Here is a 25,229-nt window from a genome sequence, read left to right as displayed (position 1 = left end):
GCAAAAGTTGGCGGTGCTATATACTGGAGCATGCATATACAGGTCAGCTACATAGCTCTTTTCTCAATCATTTTGAGTTCTATGTTACATTATCTTCTCTCTTTTGTATTTTGGGCTATCGATAGATTGTTGTTTTTCTGGTTGATATTTATTGCCCTAGTGTTCCCAAGGTTACAGAGGCTTTAGCGTAACACAATACCTGTTTCAATCATGTTCCGATGAATTTAACACAGCATCGAAGTGAATCTTTCCAAGACAATGAGAACTTTGGGTAATTACTATGCCTTACTCATCTTTATTTGATTAGGACGACTGGTAGTTACAAAGGTAAGTTGAAGGAGGTTTCAACCTCAAAGCTTGACATTCATCAACGTACGTATCGAATCCATAGGAATCACCTAACTCCACCATTAGGAGAGAGTAAATTAGTAAATCGAAATTAGCTAATATATGGAGGTAACTTCTTGATCTTTGCTGAGATTTGATTCTAGTTTAATTTTATAAATCTGTCATGTGATAACTAATTTGACTATATCTTAAGACAATAATTTCCAAACTAGAGCAAGTAATTGAAATTGCTTTACCTTTTATTGATTTAGCTTTACGTACGAGAAAAATAGTAGACAAGGTTCAAATTGTTGAAAAATTGAGTAACTTTACAACCAGAAACCGTATCAACCAACTCAACCTGTAACAAGGAAGACACATTTCTAGAGCTTCGAAAAGCCTCAATTCCACTTCAACCTGTAATTGCTGAGGTAGAAACCGGGAACTTTAACATAGAATAAACTCAGAAGGAGAAAGCTCTATAAATGTTGCATATACAGACAGGAAAAAGTGGATTTATGGAAAACGACAAGTACAGAGACGACAAAGAGGCAGACGGAAGAATGGTCAGATGAGCGAATCGACAGCCTGTACTGCTACACATCGCCGTCCACCTCCATGTCCGTCTATCCTGACCGAAATCCTAATTCGATAACTTGAGTTCTTGAGTGAGAAATATATAGAACTCCGCTGGCTATATAAATATTGAGAGAGAAAGAGTGTGGTTGAATGGTCCGGATGCTCAGAAGTGATCCGGACATTCTAAATGCATTCACTTTGGGGTGTTTGAATTACTTCCGGGTGCCTTCACCACTCAATCACGGATGAGTGGCATGGACATGCGGTCAGGGAGCTTATCAAAACCCATATATGAGAATGATATGGTGCTCACCTCCGGTATCCGACTGAGTGAGCGAGGTGTCCAAAAATGATCCGGGCGTCCAAAAGTGCACTTAGTCATCCATAGAGTCACGCATGGGATATGTTGCGCATCTCACTTCCACGACTGTGCTGCACGCGATTGAGTGAGTCAGGGTCTTCAGAAGTGATTCTCTAAGTCAAAGTGGGCACGAGATGATGTGTAATATATCAATTCTCTCTCACAAAATAAGCGTACATTATGAAAAAAAGGACTTTCAAAATTACTGACCGGAAGAAGTGTGCTAATACCGATTGCGGTCTTCATCCTTCCATCTTCTCCCTCTCCAGATTCAGTAACTCCAAAGTGGAGAGGATAAATCCCATACATCTCTGCAACAAGCAACCTATAAACTTGAATCATGATAACTGGATTACTTGCTTTCATTGAGAAGGAGAAATTATGGAAGTCTAGCTTCCGTCATATCCTGGCAAATTCAAAGGCCGATTCAACCTCTTGCAACAAAAAAAAAAAAAAGCAGAAAGTTTTTCCCAATGTTCGATATGTAGCTTAGGAACAAGAACACTGACCATTCCTCTTGGAGAATTTGCATAGAAGGTCATGATATGATCTTAAAGATTTCCATGGAGAGAATTTGCATAGAAGCTCATGATATGATCTTTAAGACTTCCATGGTTTGCCCCTATTCGAATTGCTTGCATTTCTCAACCAATGGAGTGAAGACCTGACCAGGAAGATGAACATATGATGAACTGACAAGTGCACTATCCGTTATAGAATATGTGGACTATAAAAGAAATATTTCGATTCAGTGATCTCTGAAGGATTTTGACAAAAAATTCATACGTTTCAACTTTGAATCGGATTCAAGTGGCAAATTTTCTGAACCTGTTCCATATGCTCAAGCTTTTTTTTATAATCATCATCAATATCCTCTAACTGCTCAAACTGGGCTCCCTTATCAGCTGCAAAGAAAGGGCTTCAGTGTGGGTTAAAAGTTAACACTAATTTTCTTCTTCAAAGTGAAAAACAGTTATTATAGTATAATAACTCAAATCTTGTCCAATTGCCAAAGTTTCTCTTCAACTTCGTCTATGAAAAAGGATATCAAAATGGAAAAGGATACATAGATCTATTACTCCAATGTAGCTATTTCTTTCTCCCATTTGAGCCCAAACATTTGATGGCCAAAGGGCACAATGAGATTGTATCCTAGAATTTGAAATATGGTAAAAGAAAGAAGGAAATAAAGCTAAGGTCACCAAGGGCACCTACAAACTTTAGGGACGGAAAACAAAGAGGAGCATGCATTGTAGGAAAGTAAAACTAAGAGGAACATTACAATCAAATTAATAGCAAACTGCAGAATGGGACCTCAAAAAGTTTAAACATTTCTTTATAGATCTTTAATGGAATCCCAAACTCAAGTTTATTTAAAAGAGTAGGAAGTATCGAAACTCTAGAACCCCTAGACCTTCTCGAAACTCTCTGGCATGTAAGTAGTGCTCAACTGCAAAATTGACGATCCTGATGATCATCATTCTAATTTCATACGGATAGTTAAGGTTGATATCGCTTATCTTCTCACCCTCTATCCTTTTCCCTAGTTACTTCTGGATCAACTCCAACTTCCTAAGCATAGGAGAGTTTAGAACTTCTAAGTACTTGATTTTTTCGCTAGTTTTTCAGACAAAAAAAATTTGAAAATTCAGCTCCTACAAACGTAGCTAGGGGTGGTATACTAAAATTTATACTGTATATTGTTGGACACAAACAATCTGTTGTCGGAGATATATAGGGTACTAGCCGAATTTAAATATTCGAATTAAATTCAACTTGCAGCTGAGGTGACCTGAGCTGATAATCTCAGACTGCCAACAAGGGCTGGTTTCTGTCAAGTGATGAAGGTAGCCTGCACAGTGTTGACAGATCAGGCTGATCGGCCGAGTAGCACGAGCGTGCGTAGTAGACCGGGCATAAAGGCTGAGCGGGCAGACATGCTTGATGAGAGGTAGGCTGGGCGATTTGGTGTCGAGCGGACAGACAGGTTTGGCGAAAGACAAACCGGCCGAGCAGACAGGTCTGGACAGGCAGGTCGAGCGAAGCAGAACGACCGAGCAGACAGGCAGGTCGGGCGAAGCAGCAGACAGGCAAGTCGGGCAAAAGACAGACCGGCCGAGCAGACAGGTCTAGACAGGCAGGTCAAGCGAAGCAGACCGGCCGAGCAGACAGGCAGGTTGGGCGAAAGACAGACCGACCAAGCTGACCGAGGCATGCGAGTCACAGTTTCCTTGAAACAGATTCGCCCACCTCCGACTGTGCTTCAAGGTTTACAAGGGTCGTCTGTTTATCAGGATACAATGGTCGACCGTGAATCCGACTAAGCACTGGTGGTCACGGCGAGCTGAGTGGTACCCGAATGCTACCACGGGCACTCCGTCGAGCAGAAGATGCATGACAGAGGAGGAGGAAGAAAAATGGAGAGTCTTTACTTTGCTTGTTGTGTGTTCTCTGCTTATGATCGAAGCCTCCTTACATAGGAGCTCGGATCAATGACTAGAGTTAATGATCTTAATGGTCATTATTAGTCAAGCAGTGAAACAACCCACTTGGGCAAATTTTTGCCCTGACCGGTCCGACATTCGTGTGCGCAGGTCGCACTCGTATATGAGTCAACTTGGTTCAGTGCAATCCGGGCCCTGGATTTGCACCCCCCTGCGCACTCACGCGTGAGAGAGAGCCTCTCCCCATGCATTTGTTCACATCCTCAATGTAAGTGAATCAGTATAAACCAACAAAAATATCTTGAAACTTCCAATGTGGGACAAAGTCTCATTCACAATGGAGCCTCTCTCCTCTTCCATTTCTTCTCCATTCACTTATATTTAATAATCCCCCACATGAATGGAGATAGGATAAGTGATAACATTCAGCAGTTGAGTCAAGTATAGGATAGGTAGGTTTTACCCTTTGAACCTTCCCTTGTGAAGATTTGGTTGCTTACTGACTGATAGTAGACATGATGTCCTTGAACTATACCGTCGTCTGTGTAAGCAGTGACAAATCTCACCCAAGACTCTCCCTGATACAACTCAGTTCTCATGAGTGTGTTCGTTCTTGAGCATGAACATGCCTAGTTCTGTGAGAAGCTCTAAGAATTGTGCCTCCAAATCTCTTCGAAGCGGCCCCACTTCTTTCTCACATAGGTGATCCCTCAAGAGTTACCATCTACTCTTTTTGATCATTAAAAGCCCATCGGCTTACCCTGGTCTAGTCACTGTTTTATTGGGCTACTCCCCACAGTGTGTTTTGTCAGTACATATTAGTTGTCCCTTTGAACCTAGTTCTTGGGATCTCCAGTCAGCATAGGTTGGGTGCCCTCTGCACTGATCGCTGACAACGACATCAAGCCCATTTCCTGTGATGAGCTTACAACTAACTCTCGATTTAATTCCTTGGTTAGCGGATCCGCTAGGTTGTCCTTTGACTTCACATAGTCAACAGTGATAACTTTCGTTAGAGTAGTTGTCTAATGGTATTATGTCTATGACGTATATGTCTAGACTTACCATTATACAAATGGCTCTGTACTCGACCGATTGCTGATTGACTATCGCAATGTATGCAAATCGTCGGCACATGTTTCGACCATCGTGGAATATCTTCTAAGAATTGTTGTAGTCATTCAACCTCTTCACCACATTTGTCAAGAGCTACAAACTCAGATTCCATCGTGGATCTGGTTATTACGGTTTGCTTAGAAGATTTTCAGGAAATAGTTGCACCTGCTAGAGTGAAAACATATCCACTCGTAGACTTAGAGTCTTTTATATCAGATATCCAACTTGCATCGTTGTATCCTTCGATCACAGTAGGATATCTTATATAGTGCAGTCCATATTCACGAGTATACCTCAAGTACCTCAGTACTCTTGTTATCCCTTTCCAGTTCTCAACACCAGGATTACTCGTGTATGTACTCAGTTTACTTACTGCGTAGGCCAAGTTTGGTCGTCTACAACTCATCAAGTACATCAGACTTCCAATTACACGAGAGTACTCTATCTGAGAGACACTTTCACCTCGATTTTTCGATAGATGTTGACTCGTATCTATCGGCGTTCGTGCCAATGCAGTATCACCCTTGATGAATTTCTCAAGAATTTTATCCACATAATGAGATTGACTAAGAACAAGTACTTCTGTTGTTTTAAGAATTTTGATTCCTAGAATCATATTAGCTAGGCCCATGTCTTTCATATCAAATCTTGAGCTCAGCATACCTTTTGTGGATTTTATTATCTTATCATTACTTCCAATGATAAGTATGTCATCTACATAGAGGCACAAGATGACATAGTCACTCTCTGTGACTTTCATGTAGACACATTTATCACATTCATTGATCTTGAATCCACATTCCTTCATGACATTATCAAATTTTTCATGCGACTGCTTTGGAACTTGTTTCAAGCCATATAATGACTTCACCAATCTACATACCTTATTTTTCTGTCCTGGTACAGAAAACCTCTCAGGTTGCTCTATGTAGATTTCCTCTTCTAAATTCCCATTTAGAAAGGCAGTCTTTATATCCATTTAATATATTTCGAGATTCCATAGAGTGACAATAGCCAACAATACTCTAATGAAAATTATTCTCGGCACTGGAGAATACATATCAAAGTAATCGATACCTTCTCGTTATCGGTATCATTTGATTACCAATCCGTCCTTATACTTATTGATCGTGCCATTTGATTTTATTTTCTTCTTGAAAATCCACTTACAACCTAGTGGTTTACTTCCCGGAGGAAGATCCACAAGTTCCTAAGTGTGATTTTGCAAGATAGATTCTATCTCAAATGCAATTGCCTCTCTCCAATGAGGTCCATCAAAAGAGCCTACAGCTTCTGAGTAACTTCGGGGCTCACTCTACAACATGAAAGTGATAAAATTCGATCCGTAGGATTTTTCTACCCAAGCTCTTTTACTCCGTCTAAGCTCAACCTCAACTGATTCAATATCATCATCATCTTCTTCTTCGCCTTGTGTTTCATTTGCCCATTTTGAGGAGCTAGCATCCTCTCGGGTCTTATACGAAAACACATGCTCGAAGAACGAGGCATTTCTCGATTTGATTATCGAGTTCTTGTGTATCTCTGGTATGTGTGACTCATACACACAAAATCTGTGCGTAATGCTGTTTTGTGCATATCCAATAAATATACAATCAACAGTCTTTGGTCCTATCTTAATCATTTTCAGATCAGATACCAACACTTTGGCAAGACACCCCCACATTCGTAAATATTTGTAGGATGGTTGTCTTCCATTCCACAACTCATAAGAGCTCTTATCTATTTTCTTCCGGGGCACCTTATTTAAAAGGTAATTCGCTGTTAACACAGCTTCCCCCCACATGGACTTTGGCAATCCAGAGCTCAATAGAAAAGCATTCATCATCTCCTTTAGAGTTCGATTCTTTCGCTCAGCAGCTCCATTTTATTGAGGAGTATAAGAAGCTATTGTTTTGTATCTGATCCCATGTTCAACATACAACTCAGCAAACGGTGATACATATTCACCGCCTCGGTCACTTCGAACCATCTTAATCTTTCTATTAAGCTGATTTTCAACCTCATTCTTATAGAGAGCAAATTTCTCTATAGTTTCATCCTTACTTTTGAGAAGATACACATAACAATATTTTGTGTTATCATCTACAAAAGTGATGAAGTATTTATTACCACCACTAGTTGGCGTATCTTTTAGGTTGCACACATCAGTGTGGATAAGGTTAAGTGGTTCATTACTTCTTTCAATATGTTGAAAGGATGACCTTGTCATTTTTGCTTCAACACAAATCTCACACTTATGTTTTGGGTCAAGGTAGAATGCAGGTATGCTTTGCATATTAATTAATTTACGCAATACATCGTAGTTAATATGTCCTAGTCTACCATGCCACAAATACGAAGACTCAAGCATATAAGTGGAAGAGCTTTCAGTTTTATTTATCTTAGACCTAATCACTATTACATTGAGCTTAAACAGCCCACCAGATATATAGCCCCTTCCTACAAACACTCCATTCTTGGACAATACAACTCTGTCCGACTCAAAGATAATGGGAAAGCCATGCTTGCTTAACAGTGATCCAAATACTAGATTCTTTTGAATCTCCGGAACATACAACACATTGTTCAGAGTGAGATCCTTACCCGAGGTCATCTTCAGCACCACCGTTCCTTGGCCCATGATGTCCGAGGTTGCTGAGTTCTCCATGAACAGTTTGTCTCCAGTGACTTCTTCGAAGTTGTGGAGCAGCTCCTTGTTGCAGCACACATGTCTGGTGGCTCCAGTATCGATCCACCATTGCCACGGGTTTGAACCGATTAGGTTCAACTCAGAGACCACAGCGCAGAGGTCGTCCATTTCTGGTCCCTCGTTCAGGTTGACCTCTGGCTTCTTCTTCGGCTTTCTGCACTCCGAAGATTTATGACCCACTTTGTCACAGTTGAAGCACTTCCCAGAGAACTTATTCTTGCTGATGCTCCTCTGGGTCCCATCTTGGAAGACTTAGGGTTCTTCCGTTTCAAGCATTGACCGTGCTCGACCACGTTGGCTTTCACAGTAGCTTGAGAGAATAGTTTTCTCTCTGAACTTTTGTTGTCTTCTTCGATGCGAAGTCGAACAATGAGTTCCTCCACATTCATCTCCTTCCGCTTGTGCTTCAAGTAGTACTTGACGTCCTTCTAGTCGGGAGGCAACTTTTCAATGATAGCAGGTTTCACTCAGAACCATCCTTTCTGAGTGGATCTCGTGCAAGATCACCTGAAGCTCCTGGACTTGACTTATCACCGTCTTGAAGTCAACCATCTTGTAGTCCAGGAATCGGCCCACAATGAACTTCTTTGCCCCTGCATCCTCCGTCTTGTATTTCTTGTCCAGGGACTCCCACAGCTCCTTACTCGTTCTCTTCATGCTATACACAGCGTACAGTGATTCGGCAAGGCAGTTCAGGATATAGTTTCGACAAAAAAACTCAGAATGAGTCCATGCCTCCACTGTACTGATAGTTTGCGCATCAGCATCCTCAACACGCTTGGGAGGGTCCTCGGTCAAGAACCGAGCCAGATTGAGCGTGGTCAGGTAGAAGAGCATCTTTTGCTGCCACCTCTTGAAGTTTAGTCCACTGAAATTCTCTAGCTTTTCCCCATGACTGATTGGCATAGTTCCAATCGGGGCGGAGGGGGCCTGCACGTGTTGAAACTGTTGCACATCAATATTTCGTTCTGTGACCATCTCAACAGAAGCGACTCTGTTTCAAGATTGTTGGACACAAATAATCTGTTGTCGGATATATACAAGGTATTAGCCGAATTTAAATACTTGAATTAAATTCAACTTACAGCTAAGATGACATGAGCTGATAGTCTCAGGCTGCCAGCAGGGGCTGATTTCTATCAAGTGATGAAGGCAGTTTGCCCAGTGTTGACAGATCGAGTTGATCAGCCGAGCGGCACGAGCGGGCGCAGCAGATCAGAAAGGACGGCTGGGCAGAAAGGTTGACCGAGCGGGCAGACAGGCCTGATGAGAGGTAGGTCGGGCGATCTGGTGTCGAGCGGGCAGACAGGTTTAGCGAAAGATAGACTGACCGAGCAGACAGGTCTGGATAGGCAGGTCCAGCGAAGCAGACCGGTCGAGCAGACAGGCAGGTCAGGCGGAGCAGCAGATATGCAGGTCGGGCGAAAGACAGACCGACCGAGCAGACAGGTCTGGACAGGTAGGTCGAGCGAAGCAGACCGGCCGAACAGACAAGCAGGTCGGGCGAAGCAGCAGACAGGCAGGTCGGGCGAAAGACAGACCGGTCGAGATTACCGAGGCCTGCGAGTCGTAGTTTCCTTGAAATGGATTCGGCCACCTCCGGCTGTGCTTCGAGGTTTATAAGGGTCGTTTGTTTCTCAGGATACAACGATCGACCGTGAATCCGACCAAGCACTGGTGGTCACGGCGAGCTGAGTAGTACTCAAATGCTACCACGGGCACTCCGCCGAGCAGGAGATGCACGACAGAGGAGGAGGAAGAAAAATGGAGAGTCTTTGCTTTGCTTGCTGTGTGTTCTCTGCTTATGATCGAAGCCTCCTTACATAGGAGCTCGGATCAATGACTAGAGTTAATGATCTTAATGGTCATTATTAGCCGAGCAGCGAAACGACCATCACTTCACTCATTATTACTCGGCCGGTTTTATTCTGCATTAATCTCGAATTTAATGCATCCATTTCACAGTAGCAAAAGATCTACGTGGCAAAATGTTGATTGTTCCACTTGAGTAAATTTTTACCCCGACCAGTCTGGCATTCGTGTGAGCAGGTCGCGCTCGCACACAAGTCAATTTGGTTGAATGCAATTCAGGCCCTGGATTTGCAACCCCTGTGCATCCACGCGTGAGAGAGCCTCTCCTCATGCATTTATTCACATCGTCAATGTATGTGAATCAATATAAACCAACAAAAATGTCTTGAAACTTCCAATGTGGGACTAAAATCTCATTCACAATGGAGCCTCTCTCTTCTTCCATTTATTCTTCATTCACTTATATTTAACATCCCAAACTTAAGTTTATTTAAAAGAGTGGAAAGTATTGAAACTCTAGAACCCCTAGACCCTATCGAAACTCTCCGGTATGTAAGTAGCACTCAACTGCAAAATCGACAATCCTGATGATTATCGTTCCAATTACATACGCATAGTTAAAGTTGATATCGCTTATCTTCTCACCCTTTATCCTTTTCCCCAGCTACTTCTGGATCAGCTCCGACTTCCTCAGCATATGGGAGTTTAGAACTTCTAAGTACTTGATTTTTTCATTAGTTTTTCGAACAAAAAAAAATCTGAAAATTCAGCTCCTACAAACACAGCTAGGGGTGGTATACTAAAATTTATACTGCATATCATATATTGTTTTAAAATATTCGGTATACAATAAAATTATATTAATACATTATTGAATTTTCGGTATACTATTTAGGGTAAAATTTAAAAAATTTTAAGAAAATGTTATACTGTTACCAATACCGAAAATTTTAATATTTTTTTCCTATCCCTAAATAGAGCATGTAATAGAGTTGGCCATCTTCTACATGACCTCAAGCTTCTGGATGTAAACCATGACTAACTAGGTTCTTGGTCATCTTGGAAGAGCATCATCAATAGGTCAAGCGCTGATGAAACTTGGGAGCGAGAGTTTAAGGTTGAGGCCAGGATGTATGTAGAATTTATCAGTTGAGAAGTGATTAGTGAAATCTTCTGGAATCTTTTAAGTAAGTTCATAGTCGGCCTAAACAAATCGAGTTTAGTGATTATTGATCAGTAATTAGTGATTAGTACTGAATCAGCTAAGTAAGATGGTCATCATCTTTAAGTCATCTTAAATGTGTTTAATTGCATGCGTTAAGTTTATTAACAAATCGAGTTTATTTCTCATATATTATTATTTTTTACTTTTAATATATTATAAATAATTTTAAACTGCAAATATTTATAAATTTCTATAATATATATTTATAGAATTTATTCAAGTGCTTAAACTTATTTATTTAATATTTCTTTTATTATTGAATAACTATAAATAATGTTCAACTTAAGTTCGATCAAAATAAATTTAAAAATAAAAACAAAAAACAAAAAAAACCAAACAATAAGAAAATGTTCATGACATAAGCAATTCTTTCAGCAGCACCGACGCTGGAAATGGATAGAGGGTGTCATCATCATCTGGAGCCAATTAATTCTGCTCTATTGGTGGCGGCGACGGTAGTAGTGGCTGATAGCCGACGGCGAAAAGTTAGGCCTCGGCCTCTTTCAACTGGATTGTCCCCTGCTATTCTATATCTGTCAGAAGAAAGGTCAGCAGTCGTGTGGACCAAGATTATTAATAATATAATAATAATAATTATTTATTATTATTAGAATCTATTAAGTTTTAAAGTTTGCTAAATGAAGTTTGAAGTAATAGACATACCAACTGAAAAAATTGTAAACTGTAGTAGCTGGTGATCATGGTAAGAATTATGTTAACCATCAAATCAAACTGTAGCAAACAACAATACAATCTAACAACAACATTGTACACTGATGATCATTGCATTATTTGGTCACTCTCAGTGGATGTGAAATGCATATAGAAAGCAGTATATATATCCATGTGCCAAGATCAGTACCCTTCATTTATCACCAAATAGCCTTCTAATTTGGCTTGAGTTTTCATGATAGTAGTTCTCTCTTCAGTTTCAGAAGTTAACAATACAATAAATATCAGCTAAATTAAGTTAAAAGATTTGATATTAGCCCTTTGTGGCTGTTAATCTTTATTACTAATGCAATGCCATTTCTCCCATGAATCAATAAATTGAAGATTTATTTTAGGGGTGTAAATGAATCAAATCCCTCATGAACTATTCGAAACTCGATTCGATAGAAGTTTGTTTGAGTTCATTTAATGAGTCTTGTTAAGATAAATAAATCAAGCTCAAGCTTCACAATATTCAACTCGTTAATTCGTCAACATGTTTATTAAGCTCATGAATCGATTTTTAAATAAAAAAATTATAATTTTGATATTGAATTTATAGATTTTACATTTTAATTATGAAATATATAGATAAATATATTAAATTTATTTATTATAATAAAATTATAAATTTTAATAAGAATATTATATTTTTCTTTACATATATAATTTAATTTTTAATAAATATTTATAATTTATATTTATTAAATTCGTTTATGCTTAATGAAAATTAAATATGTTTGTGAATCATAAATATATTTATTAAATAAAATTCGAGCTCAATTATAAATAAATTAAATTTAAATATTCAACAGTTTAACTAAATTACACCCTTAATTTTGCAATAGCTACGTTTCCTTATTTGAATTCTCAAATGTGTGTGCCAAATTTTAAATTGATTTGCATGCTTTAGCAAGGAAGGAGATGATCATGGACCGCTCCTCCTCCAGTACCATCCCAACGGCCAGCTTCATCATCCACAAAGGAGTGCTTGCCACGTCAAGGTTTAGAGGCCCCACGTATTTTTAAAATGTTTCCACGTTACTCGACGCTGTTTTGTGGCATGGCTCGCACAGCAGATCCTTACGAAGAAGCGTTTTTTACGGTAAATAGTTTAAAGGGATAAAAGGGAAAATGACACTGTCTGTCTTCTACATTTCTCTGCCTTTTCCAGCGTTTTTAAAAGAAAACCCTCAAATTTGTACAATATTATTATTTCCTGCCCTCGTCGTCGTCGTCGTCGTCCGGCTCCTCCGCACTCTCCTCCTTCCATGTGAAGATTAGGGCTAGGGCCGTGAGAGACCCCGATCTCTCTCTCTCTCTCTCTAAGGTCACAGAGGGCAAAACCGATGAGACGCCGGAGATCCCACGCTGCAATACTTGTATCCTCGCTCCTATTCCTCCTCTTGGTAGCGATCTCCTCTTCCGCGGAGCGAAGCGGTACGGAGGCGGGTCCTCGCGGGGTGGAGAGGTCCGCCTTGCTGCAGTTCAAGAGCTTCGTTACTTCCGACCCCGCTAGGTTGCTCGGGGCATGGGGCTCCGAGGCCAACCACTGCTCTTGGCCTGGCGTCGCGTGCGATGGACGGTCACGGGTCGTCTCCCTTAATATATCTGCGAAAGGCAGCTCCTCTAAGCTCCCCTGCTCCCGGTCCGGCCTCTACCGTCGCAGCTGCGGCGATCTCGGCCGTAGGATGGTTGGGACACTTAGCTTGGTCCTGCGGAATCTGTCAGAGCTCAGGGTGCTGTCGTTTCCGTTTCATGACTTTCATGGCGAGATTCCGGGTGTTCTCTGGGAATTGAAGAGGCTGGAAGTGCTTGATCTTGAGGGTAACTCGCTTTCCGGTGGTTTACCCTCACGGTTCCCCCGCCAGTTGCGCGTGCTAAATTTGGCTTCCAATTTGGTCAAAGGTCAGATCCCTTCTTCCCTCTCGAGATGCGCGGATTTAGAAGTCCTAGACCTATCCGGCAACCAAGTCAACGGAACAATCCCGAAATTTCTTGGTGATTTCTCCAAGCTTAGAGAGCTCTATCTTTCTTTTAATCGGCTTAGTGGTCCGATTCCTGTTGAGCTAGGATATGGGTGCCGGAGTCTGCAAATTCTGGACTTGTCCGGAAACTTGTTTACGGAAGGCATTCCCTCCAATTTAGGAAATTGTTCTGAGCTGCTAGTTCTAATGCTGTTTTCCAACCTTCTTGAGGGTTTTATACCTCCTGATCTTGGGCGACTGAAAAAGCTTCAGGTTTTGGACGTCTCAAGGAACAGTCTGAGTGGAAATGTACCTGCTGAGTTAGGAAACTGCTTAGAATTGTCTGTCATTATTCTTCTGAATCAATATGATCTGATGCCAGATGAGGAAGCCACGGGCTCTGTTGATATTGATGAATTCAATTGTTTTCAAGGAAGACTGGCTGAAAATATCACAGCTCTACCAAAGCTTAGGGTGCTTTGGGCTCCAAGAGCAACATTTGAAGGGACAATTCCTAAGAATTGGGGACTCTGTGAGAATCTTGAGATGGTTAATTTATGCCAGAATCAATTTCAAGGACATATACCACAGGCATTTGCCCAATGCAAAAGGCTTAGATTTCTAAATTTGAGTTCAAACAGTTTGACTGGTTGGCTTGATGATGAACTTCCCGTGCCATGCATGGATGTCTTTGATGTCAGTGTGAATCAGTTGTCTTCCTCCATCCCTAGGTTTACCAACACAGAATGCCCTTCATCTAAGGTCACACCAGATGAATTGTCCTCTTTTTATATTTCATTATTTGCTTACAACTGTCTTAAAGGTCTGAAATGGCCTCTTGCTGAACCTGGTGGCGAATTGATTATATATCACAATTTTGCAAAGAATAATTTTACAGGCACTTTGTCTTCTTTACCATTGGCCACCGGTAGGTTCCAGAACAATACTGTCTATGTATTTCTTGCTAATGGGAATCATCTTTTTGGATCACTGAATGCTATTATATTGGAGAAGTGCAGCAGGGTGAGTCATTTGGTGATTGACTTGAGCAATAATATGATATCTGGAAGATTTACGTCAGAAGCAGGCATGACATGCCGGTCTCTTGTGGTGTTGGATGTTGCTAGTAATCAGATATCGGGAACCATTCCTGCAAATTTTGGGTTGTTAAGTAATCTTGTTTGTCTGAATTTGAGTTGGAATCAACTACAGGGTGAGATACCTGCAGGAATCACACAGTTAAAAAGGTTAAAGTATCTCTCGTTGGCCGGTAACAATTTCAGTGGTCACATTCCTCCTGACATAATTAAATTGCAAGATCTTCAGGTTTTGGATCTGTCTTCAAATTCCCTTGCTGGTTATATTCCTACTGTTTTTGTGAAGTTGAGAAATCTCACTGCCCTGTTACTTAATAACAACAAGCTTTCTGGGGCAATTCCTTCAGCTTTTGCCAACTTTGCGTCACTTTCGAAATTCAATGTTTCTTTCAATAATTTGTCTGCATCATGGCCTCTTAATGCCAGTACACTGAAATGTGATAGTGTCTTTGGAAACCCTTTGCTGCAATCTTGTCCTGCATATTCTCTCTCTGCTCCTTCATCTGATATGCAAAGAAGTAGCCAGAGTCCACAGTCATATATGGACTCAGTGTCAGCAAGCTCATCCAATGATACCAGAGGCAACAATGGCTTTAGTTCTATTGAAATTGCCTCAATTGCATCAGCAGCAGCCATAGTTTCAGTCCTCTTAGCTCTGATTGTCCTGTATATTTACACAAGAAAGTGCGCTCCAAGGGCTAGGTCCTCTGTTAGGTCTTCTGGGAGAAAGGAAGTGACTGTCTTTGTTGAGATTGGGGTTCCATTGACTTACGAGAGTGTTGCACGAGCAACTGGTGGTTTTAATGCAAGTAACTGCATTGGAAGTGGAGGTTTTGGGGCCACATACAAGGCTGAGATTTCACCAGGGGTTCTAGTGGCTATCAAGAGACTCGCAGTAGGAAGATTTCAAGGTGTTCAACAATTCCACGCAGAGATAAAGACTCTTGGAAGATTGCGACATTCTAATCTTGTGACGCTAATAGGTTACCATCTTAGTGACTCTGAGATGTTTCTGATTTACAATTACCTTCCAGGTGGTAATTTGGAGAGATTTATACAAGAAAGGTCGAGCAGACCTGTAAATTGGAGAATGCTTCACAAGATTGCTTTAGACATTGCCAATGCTCTTAATTATTTACATGACCAATGCGTGCCCCGTATCCTTCATCGGGATGTTAAACCAAGCAATATATTGTTGGACAATGAATTTAATGCTTATCTTTCAGATTTTGGATTGGCAAGGCTTCTAGGAAATTCTGAGACCCATGCAACTACTGGTGTGGCTGGAACTTTTGGGTATGTTGCTCCTGAATATGCCATGACATGTCGTGTTTCTGATAAAGCAGACGTATATAGCTACGGTGTGGTGCTCTTGGAGCTAATTTCAGATAAGAAAGCACTGGATCCTTCCTTCTCTCCATATGGGAATGGTTTCAATATTGTAACTTGGGCATCCATGTTATTGCAAAAAGGCCGGGCCCGTGAGTTCTTCACCGATGGGCTCTGGGATGTGGCTCCCCATGATGATTTGGTGGAAACCTTGCACTTGGGTATCAAGTGTACTGTCGATTCACTTTCTATTAGGCCCTCAATGAAGCAAGTTGTTCAACGATTAAGGGAACTCCAACCTTCACATTTTGGGCGTGGTTAATTTATTCATCTTGAGTGGTACGATACATTATTCTTCATTACAGTTACTTATCATGTTGATCTGAAAATGTTAGTTTTATTCATCCATGTTGTACTTGCAAGACACTGTAAACCCATAGATGTTTTTCCCTTTTATGTACCTCTCCACCAGGAAGCTCAGACAGAATATGCTAGCGACTTTAGTAATCAAATCTAAAAATAGTATTACAAGAAATCTGTATGCTGCGACTTATTAGTATTATAATAAAGCTTTAACAGCTTGTGCATTCTGAATCTTAATAGGCAAATGAATATTTATACACCAATTGAAACCTTGAGATGTGCTTGAGATAAAAAAGCCTATCAAGAGCATACAGTCACTAGGTAGAAAATTAGGTTCTTTTATCTTACACTTATTTGGTTCATATGCACTTTTACTTTGGCTTGATAGACTCGTTTGCACTGACCTTAACCAGAATTTTTCAATAACTACAACTTCTTGTTTCTTTCTAATCCTTAAAGTATTTAACAACAGGTAAAGTGATACTTATTTGTCTGCCATTCCAATGAACTGAGCTGTCCCAAGGATGGAATACCTGAGAGTTTTCGCCACCTGAGCTTCATGATAAGCTGACTGGTATAAGCAGTATCCTTTGGAATTCTTACCGAGAAAGATCCATCTGAGAGGTTTGTTTCCAAATCTCTTTTGCCTAATAATGATGGCAGATCTTGATACTGTTAACATTTTATGATTATTTAATTCAATTGTTAACTTCTGATATATCTTATCACCATTTATCCAACTAGCTTGTTGCAAAATATGTTGGTTGACTTTGTAACTTACCGCAGGGGCATATCTTGCAAACAAAATTTACATAAGAGCCACAATGATAAGCACCATGATATCTAAACATGCTGCAATATTGGATATCATTATATGCACCATATTTTTTATGGCAGCTGAAGCGCTCTAGTATGTAGCAATGATTGTTTTTTTTCAACTATAAAATTTCCGTTCTCTTAATTCTATAAACCAATTTAGGTTTGAACTATGAATATTTGCTGCAACATGCTACCAAGCTCAGATCACTTTAGCTATGGCTCAGATCCAATCTTTTAGTATAGATTTGGACAAGGGTACAGGTTTTATCAATTGAATAGTTTTCTGTTATTTTTGATGTAACTTCAAGTCTGACAATTTTCTAATGGGGTTCCGTTGTATGTGTGGGATGACAGAAGGGTTTCCAGTAAGTTGCCTATTACTGTTATTGTGCATTTTTGATGTTTTTTGCCAACTGAATGTTGCAATATACGGTATTGTTCTGGTGTTACAGCATAATTGAAGTGTTGGAGAGCCCCTGGATTTTTGATGTGTGAATAAGAAATACCTACCTCAGTGAGTGAAAGGCAATGCTATTGCTGATTATCAGTTCATATGGAGAGACCCATGGTTGCTCCAATACACTCATGAGAACCTGTGCTCTTATCTGTGACAGGTAGGTACAAAGCTATTTGTTTGGCTACGTTTATAAAAATTCTGGATTCGTTTTGTGGCTTGAGCCATCTATTTTCTTTTTCACTCAGTTACTCGATTTGTTTTCAATACACCCATGGAATGACTTTAAACTGGATATTCTACGATTAAACATGTGGCAAAGGTGCAAAACCCATATAAAACCAACAGTGATTGTGTGATAAACTCGTGGCAAACCTTTAGTTGGTAGTTTTTCGATACTGATCCTGGAAACTAGAATGAACACCGATGCTTCTCTGGTAACACATATGCCATTTAAAGCTAAATTGTCTAGAGATATGGATGACTTCGTTGTTTGTTCCTGCAGAAGATCTGGGAGGGTTCACAATGGAAATGATATGGCCTTTTTTGTGCAATATTTCTCTTGCGGATGACAACTAGGAACTTATTGTGAACGCTCTAGACATAATTCATGAAGAATATAAAGTCGTCGTTTCTTTTATCATTTTTTGTTTGTTCTTCTGTAAAGTAGTTCTGCATCTTGTGAGAATTTAGTGAGGACCCAAGCAGAAGAAACCTTGAATCTTCATAGTGCTGTAACATTTGCTAATGCCAACTTGGTTTCAGTGGAGAGCAAAGGCCACTCATCTAAGTAATATGGCTCTTACTAGGATATGTTGTGTGATGACACCAACTGCAGAAGCTGGAGAAGGTCCCTAAAGGGTTCCAATCTAGTTAATCCAAGAACAAGTGAAGCGGAAGAAAAGTCTAGTTGGAGAAGATTGACATTCTGATTGGTTGGAAGGGAGAAGAGCAGGGGAATTCTTATGGGATTATTATTATAAGAACTCGTGATTTTGAAAAAAAATTAAGTTAGCCAGAATTCTCTCACGAGATTGAATGTTTCCTGTGTATCAGGATCCTTTTTAATAATTTTCTAAATTCATAAAGGTATTAAAAAATGAAGGATATGCTTTAATTTTTTAGAAAGTTTGTTCTTCATATATGATAGGTTTTACATCTCCATACGATTAACAAAGGGATGAGTCATGTAATTAGTCCTAATATCTGGACAAATACAATTTGATGGCAATATATAATAAGTTGTACTTTAATGTCTTCACATTTCAAAATCATATATTAGCTTTTGTGATGGTATCTCTTAATTTTATATTATCTTTAATGACATTGTTTATTCACAATTCTGAAACATGAATTTTCTTATTGGGATCACAAGGGCTGATCTCTAATTGATTAACACACTGTTGCAGTGTTTGCTACAATCAATTTTCCTAAAAGGATCATTAAATTGCTAATTTGCAATCTTAAATTAGTTTTTGAAGATTTGAATTTGGTGCTCCTAGAATATGATATCACCCCCACCTTTACTTGTTGATCCATCATGAAACTTGTCTCTCATCGTAGAGAAAAATACAAGAATATAAAGAAAGAAAGAACAATACAATGTGGTTTAGTCCAAGTCTATTTCATAGAAATAAGGTAAGCCTCTACAAGCAAATAATGAAATGCTCTTTTAATGTCAAATTTTCGCATTAAAAAAATGTTAAACATCACAAAAAATAACCAACATTTTTGAGTGATGAACTGCCCTGAGACCAACATTTTTTTTAGTTAAATTACTACACATATCTCAAGTTGTAAATATATTATTAGTTCCATTGATGCACATGATGTATGATGCTTCAACATACTTATTCCACTTGTTAACTTGCATAATCTTATCAATAGATTGATTATGGCACAACAGCTTTGCATCTACTACTCTTCATGGCTTCTGCTTGCCTTTGTTTGAAAACCTCATGTGTCTTCCTTATTAACAACCCCATCAATCAAATCTTTGAGTATTAACATCTCAATTTCTAATATTGCGGCTTGCGACTCTTTGCAGGTATCAGTCTCACGCTCCATTAGCTGGAGCAAATCTTCACTTGACATCAAGTTGTCATCACCTTCATTGAGGCTCTCAGCTTTGAGATGATCAATGTCAGAGCACAAAACTTTTAGCAATTGACGTCTGCTGGGGAACGTCCCTTTCATCCATTGAACCAATACCTTGGGGCAAACATGTAACGACGATGCATCTAACTCCAACTTACGTAGTAGAAGCTCATTCACTACATCAAACACCAGCTTGCGGTTGAGTTTCTCGGTATCTGACTTGAACTGGTTGCTACTTTTATTAACGGCCTCTGGTTCGACAAGGTAGCCAATCAGGATTTATCAGATGCCTGAAGGATGAAGCTGGTTGGCCATTGTGTTAATTTGTCTCAATGTTAGATCTCTCATCAGAAGACCTGATGCCTGGAGTATTTCAGCCACATACTGGTGATCCATAGCCACTTGATCACTTGCTGGAGGTTTAGCAACACCAGAGCTTAGATTGCTCAGCTTCTGGATTTGGTGTTTGATGTTAGTGAGCTTCTTGGGATGGTGGAACAAAGAGCTCGATTTAAGCAATGGGTCACAACGAGTGGTGACACTAAGTGAGGCTTCAATTTTATCATCTGGAAATTTAATAGAAAATACTATCATTATTTGCTTCATGCTGGTGCCTAATCTGATAAATAATAATTGTATTGAGATTCAGACTACCATTTTCTCGTCATGTTTTGCTGAGTATAGTGCACAAAAGTATGCATTTAGTAATGCAAGAAAAAAATGTCCATGCATGGGGGAATGTTTGAGAAACACCAGGTAAAAGAAATCCGGAAGAAAAGGATAGATTCCCTCACTTCATTGGCTGATACATTGAATTAACTTACCATTTCTAATATGGACGAGTAATGTATATAAGCAAAGATGCCCATGTAACCCTGACCTTCAAGTGAATCTGAAGATATTCTCACAGAAGGAAGATCGTCCCCATAATGTGAATCATCTAGAATAGATGTTGGCCTTGGTTGCTTGGAAATAGCAATTTTTGGATCCATGGCTAACATGTCTTCTTTTGCATTATGTGATTTTTTTTTCTGGAAAAATGTATGCAATATGATCAGTGCTTCAGTGAATGCAATTGGCAAGAACAATAAGTTAAACTTGATGTTCAAAATATTTATATTTCTTACTAGTCAATTTAATATTATTTAGGCAAGGACATACTTCTGGTTTGAGACTGAAGAAACACTTTTAGATGCCCTACCAGATGAACTTTGGCTACAGTTGGGGCTTCTTGCTTCTAGATCAATCTGTGATGCCAAACTAATACATGTATCGGTCCTGAAACATATTTTGTCAACATGGTGTTTCTGACTTCTTGCTTCACTACTGATATCACTCGGTTTCTCATTCTGTTTTGCTTGAGCCTGGTTTATGTCTAAGAGAGCGTCTTGGTGACACTGACTCTGAAGAATTTATAATAGAAGCCTGTTTATTCAACTCACAAGATGAAACTGGAGGACAAGATCTATTTTCTATTTCAAGTTTTTTCTGTTGTAATCTTGGACTGACAGAAGTCGATGCCTTAACTGAATTTTCATGGTCTTCTCGAGGTGACTTCGGAAGCCTACCAGCCATCTGAGATATCTTTGAACTGACTTGTGTGCATCTCATTTTCTTCTGTTGTGCATTTGGTTCTGCCCTTGGTAGTTGGGTCCTTGTCCATTTTGGTGCTAATTGGAGCCTTTTTCCTATGCATCTTTATTCCTTGGAGATCTGATAAGCCTTCTAACGGAACGACTGTGGATGCAGAAGTGTCTAAACTGTTAATATGCTTTGCAGACTTCGTAATTACAATTTGAGGGTTGATTGATCTTGGACTCTTTTTTATCAATGACTGATGAGAACAAGGCGTATTTTGATTGTTGGACAAGCCTATTTTCTGCAAATGTCCAGATGGAATTACTTGAACAGATGTTTCAAAGGTATATCGTTATCTTTTTGGTCTCCAATAGCCCTTCTGCATGCATGACATCCAATATGTGCTTGAGTGACCTTAGATCCTTGATCGATTTCTCAAACTCGACATGTTTCAACTTAGTCTCCATGTCATTCATTTGGACTTCCCTTGATTCAAGTTTAATCTTTTGGCGAGCACGGATCTTATCAGGGTGACTCCATGGAGCTGGTTCAATTGGAACCTTCAAATGAGAGATGGGTTTGACGATTGAATGAGTCTTTTTCAATCGTGGAGCAGTACCTTTGCTAGCTGTTGATCTTGTCGAGATGAAACCAATATTCTTCTTTTCGACTGTATAAATTTTCTTGTTAATGTTATTATCTTTCACCTTCTTCTCTGTGCTCAACTTTGGCATTGCTTCCAATCCCATTAGCTTTGTGACAATGCTATGAAGCCGGTTATTGCCTCCCACTGCTTGCCGATGCACTAATTTCATATCAGCTCTTCTATTAATACTGCTACCATCAAAATCCATCAAGTTTGTGTTAGGTTTTAAGTCGAATTTAGAACTTCTTATGGTCCTTTCCCTCTTATCTAATGACAACCTTGGGAGTTCTGTGTGTAAAAACTGATAAACTTGCAGTGTTGGTTTCATTTGTTCCATTGAAACCTTTTCATGAGAAAGTACAATGGTTGACAAAGCTCATCACCATACTGAAAAACTTGATGAAAGAAGTTGATGTTTTAGCTGAAGAAAGGCTCTTGCGACTGCGTCCAATGTGGTTCATGCTGATCAAGAGATGCTGACGATCGAACATCTGTAAGATCCTCGTCATGCACCCGATTTGCCTCTGCAGCTCTTGGTTCTCATCACCAAAGGAATGCTCTGACATGTTTGTTCAATCCTGACACCACCAAGGATCAAGAACTCTCCCCCAAGGAAATCAAGGCTCCACTTCCAAGCTCCCGATAGGATCAGCAAAGTGTTTCTTTACAACGGTTTGACCACCGGCATAACCAGAAGCATTCCTTTCCCTCGTCACCCAGCAACTGTATCATCTGCATTAGAATCTTGCCTTGTAGCCAAAAGCTGCAACCGGCCAGTTCCACCTTCTCCAATCTTCGCTAATGGTAAGGAAACCAATGCCCTTTTGATGGCAGTTGGAAAAAAAGAAGGATTTTTAGCTGAAAATTAATTTTTTTCTGGTCCCTATCACATTTCACTTTTAAGCAAAGGTACAAGCAATGTCCTTGCAATCTGCAAGAAGAACAGTCCTCATCAATAGAGATTCATCTTTCACTTTAGTTTCTACGATATTGTTTCTAATCTACACGACAAGAACCCTAATAATTTGATACAAAGAACATGCAGTGCTGCATCACCACGCAAAAGGACCACATGATGTTGGAGCTGTTTTCTATATTATTTAAGGGGAAATTAAAGAAAAGTGAAGGCACAACTTGTTCTATAATGCTTATCACGGCCTTGTTTGAGCCACAACAATTTAATAGTCTCCTAATTCCCTCTCAATTTAATGCCAAAGTTTAAGATTTAGAATTAGTAATTAAAGCTTTAGGTTCGTTTTCATTAGAGAATTAACTTTATTATCCTTAAGAAGATTAAATGCTTTGGATCTTATTACTTTGATAAAATTTAGCATTATCTATTATGCGAAGCAAATAATAATTGTGAAATACTAGTAAGAATAATAATATAATAATTATTTGATAATTATATAATTAAGATTATGAAAAATAAAATATAATCTAATAGTTTTTAATTCGACCTAGATACCATACATAATAATAATAATAATAATAATAATAAACTTTACGTTTTTTAAGATTTTTTTTTAACTTTCATATCTATAGATATAATATTTTTTTAAAAAAGCAACTTTAGTTTTAAAATAAAATATCACATATTTTTATTTTTTTATTTAGTTTTTAGAATTTAAAATAAAATTTTTGTTATAAAAAAGTTAGGGGTATTTTTATCTCTAAGTATAAATATCGAAGAATATTTTTAATTAAATAATTTTGTTAATTCCGGATCAAGAATAATTTTATTTTTTCAAGGTTTAACGATTCCAGTTTTATATTAATACTGTATATATAAAATTAATTTAAGATTAATATACACTGCAATGTCATTATTATATCTAAAATTAATTTTATGCATTAATTTCATTGGGAGAAAATGCGAAGCCATAGTTATAACAAAAGTTGGTTGTGCTTATCAATTTTTTTTCTAGGATATATATTAAAATTGACCCTTTATCTTATTATAATAAAATCATGATCCTCCAATTAATTGAAAGAAGATATAGTGATGCAAAGGATAGTGGATTTGATGTTAAAAAAACATCAATTTATAATTAATATCTTCCAACAAAATAGGATCTAAATGTGTTTTTTTTTCTAAAATAAAAAAAAATACTTCACAAAATTAATATCATTTATTTATCAATTTATAATTTATAATTTATTTTTTTTACCACAGTTAGTTGGAAGCAACATGTGCACAGAATTATATACGGCGTTTTTTCCACACCTAATTCTAATATCTGGTCAAGGTACGTACCCGGTAATAATCAGGTGCCGTGAATAGGGAAGAACATTCTGTTAATTCAATATTAATTTTATATAATATTTTTATTATTTTTTAAAATAAATTCAATTAATTCGATGTTAATTAAAAATAATTAATTTTTAATTTGATTCGATTAATTTAGTTTGAGTAAAATTTCGATTTGATTCGATTAGTCAAATGAATCAGAGTATATATATATTTATATTTTGTTATCTGTTTATAAAAAATTAAAAACTAGTATTAAAATTAGATGCGAAAAACACAGATAATTTGAAAACATATAATTTCTGTTTAAATTTTTATTAAAATTTAATAGAAAATTAAGACATAGAAAATAATTAATTTTAAATTTATATAAATTAGAGACTGATTTTTTTTTAATGAAAATAAAATTCGTTTCAATTTTATATAAATTATGTTATAGATTTATTATAAAATTGATAATCCATTTATAAAATATAATATTATAAAAGGAATTTAAGATAAAATTTGAAATTAATTTGAGATGAAATTGTATATAAATTTAAAAAATTAGATTATAAAATAAAGTTAGGTCCTATGATTTTTGTAAAAACAAATCTATTTAAAATTTAATTTAAATTTGAGATAAAAAAATATATTTCATAAATTTGCCATGGAAATACAAATTTAAATACATAATTTCTAAAAAGAATTTAAGAACAAATGTGAAAATAAATTAAATAATATTTCATATAAATTTATAGAAAAACTAATGAATAAATATAAATTATTTTATTTTCATTTTAAATTTATTTTTCTTTTAAATTTGTTAATTCTAAATTCTTACATGTTATAATTATAATTATTAGAAATTATTATTTTAAAATAAAAAAGAATCATATTAGACTATTTTAGAATCGTAATTCTAACATATTAGAGTATCATTGTCCCTTACAAGTTGTCCTATTGTTTATTCAAAGAAATCTTATGTTGTCCTCTGTACTACGGCATAGCAATTAGATCCTTCAAGTAATTAATCAGATATTTAAGTTTTAAATTTCACTTATGATGTATTATTGAGATTTTTTTCTAGATGAAATTTAAGAACGTTGATCATTTAAATAAATCTTTACAAGTACACCGCTTAAATGAACTTATGCGAGCACTTCCTAAATTATCCTATTCATTTTAAGAATTTTTTTTTTCAATATATTGACAAATCTAAGAATACTGACAGTTCAGATGAACCTTTTTACTAGCACTTGATTGCTTAGATGAGCCAATGCAAATATTTCATAATTTACCCTAGTGATTGGGATAGTTGGGATAGATATACATTGAACACTAATATTAATATGGATGAACAT

The 25,229-nt window shown here is 37.8% G+C and overlaps 1 protein-coding gene and 1 pseudogene across 1 annotated transcript; one reads left to right on the top strand and one right to left on the bottom strand.

Moving 5' to 3' along the window:
* The first annotated feature begins 12,431 nt into the window (after nt 1-12,431).
* Nucleotides 12,432-20,508, top strand: LOC121982495 (LRR receptor-like serine/threonine-protein kinase RPK2). The gene is made up of 4 exons (XM_042535592.1): nt 12,432-16,017; nt 16,514-16,665; nt 17,313-17,474; nt 19,362-20,508. Exon 1 carries the CDS (start codon nt 12,635-12,637, stop codon nt 15,998-16,000), a length of 3,366 nt encoding a protein of 1,121 aa, XP_042391526.1. The 5' UTR covers nt 12,432-12,634; the 3' UTR covers nt 16,001-16,017; nt 16,514-16,665; nt 17,313-17,474; nt 19,362-20,508.
* On the bottom strand, nt 19,271-22,057 carry LOC121980190 (annotated as a pseudogene).
* Nucleotides 22,058-25,229: the final 3,172 nt, after the last annotated feature.

Source organism: Zingiber officinale, chromosome 5A (assembly GCF_018446385.1).
Source record: "Zingiber officinale cultivar Zhangliang chromosome 5A, Zo_v1.1, whole genome shotgun sequence".
NCBI lineage: Eukaryota > Viridiplantae > Streptophyta > Magnoliopsida > Zingiberales > Zingiberaceae > Zingiber > Zingiber officinale.
The sequence above is the reverse complement of the archived record's forward strand: the minus strand, read 5'-3'. Positions and strand labels throughout refer to the sequence as shown.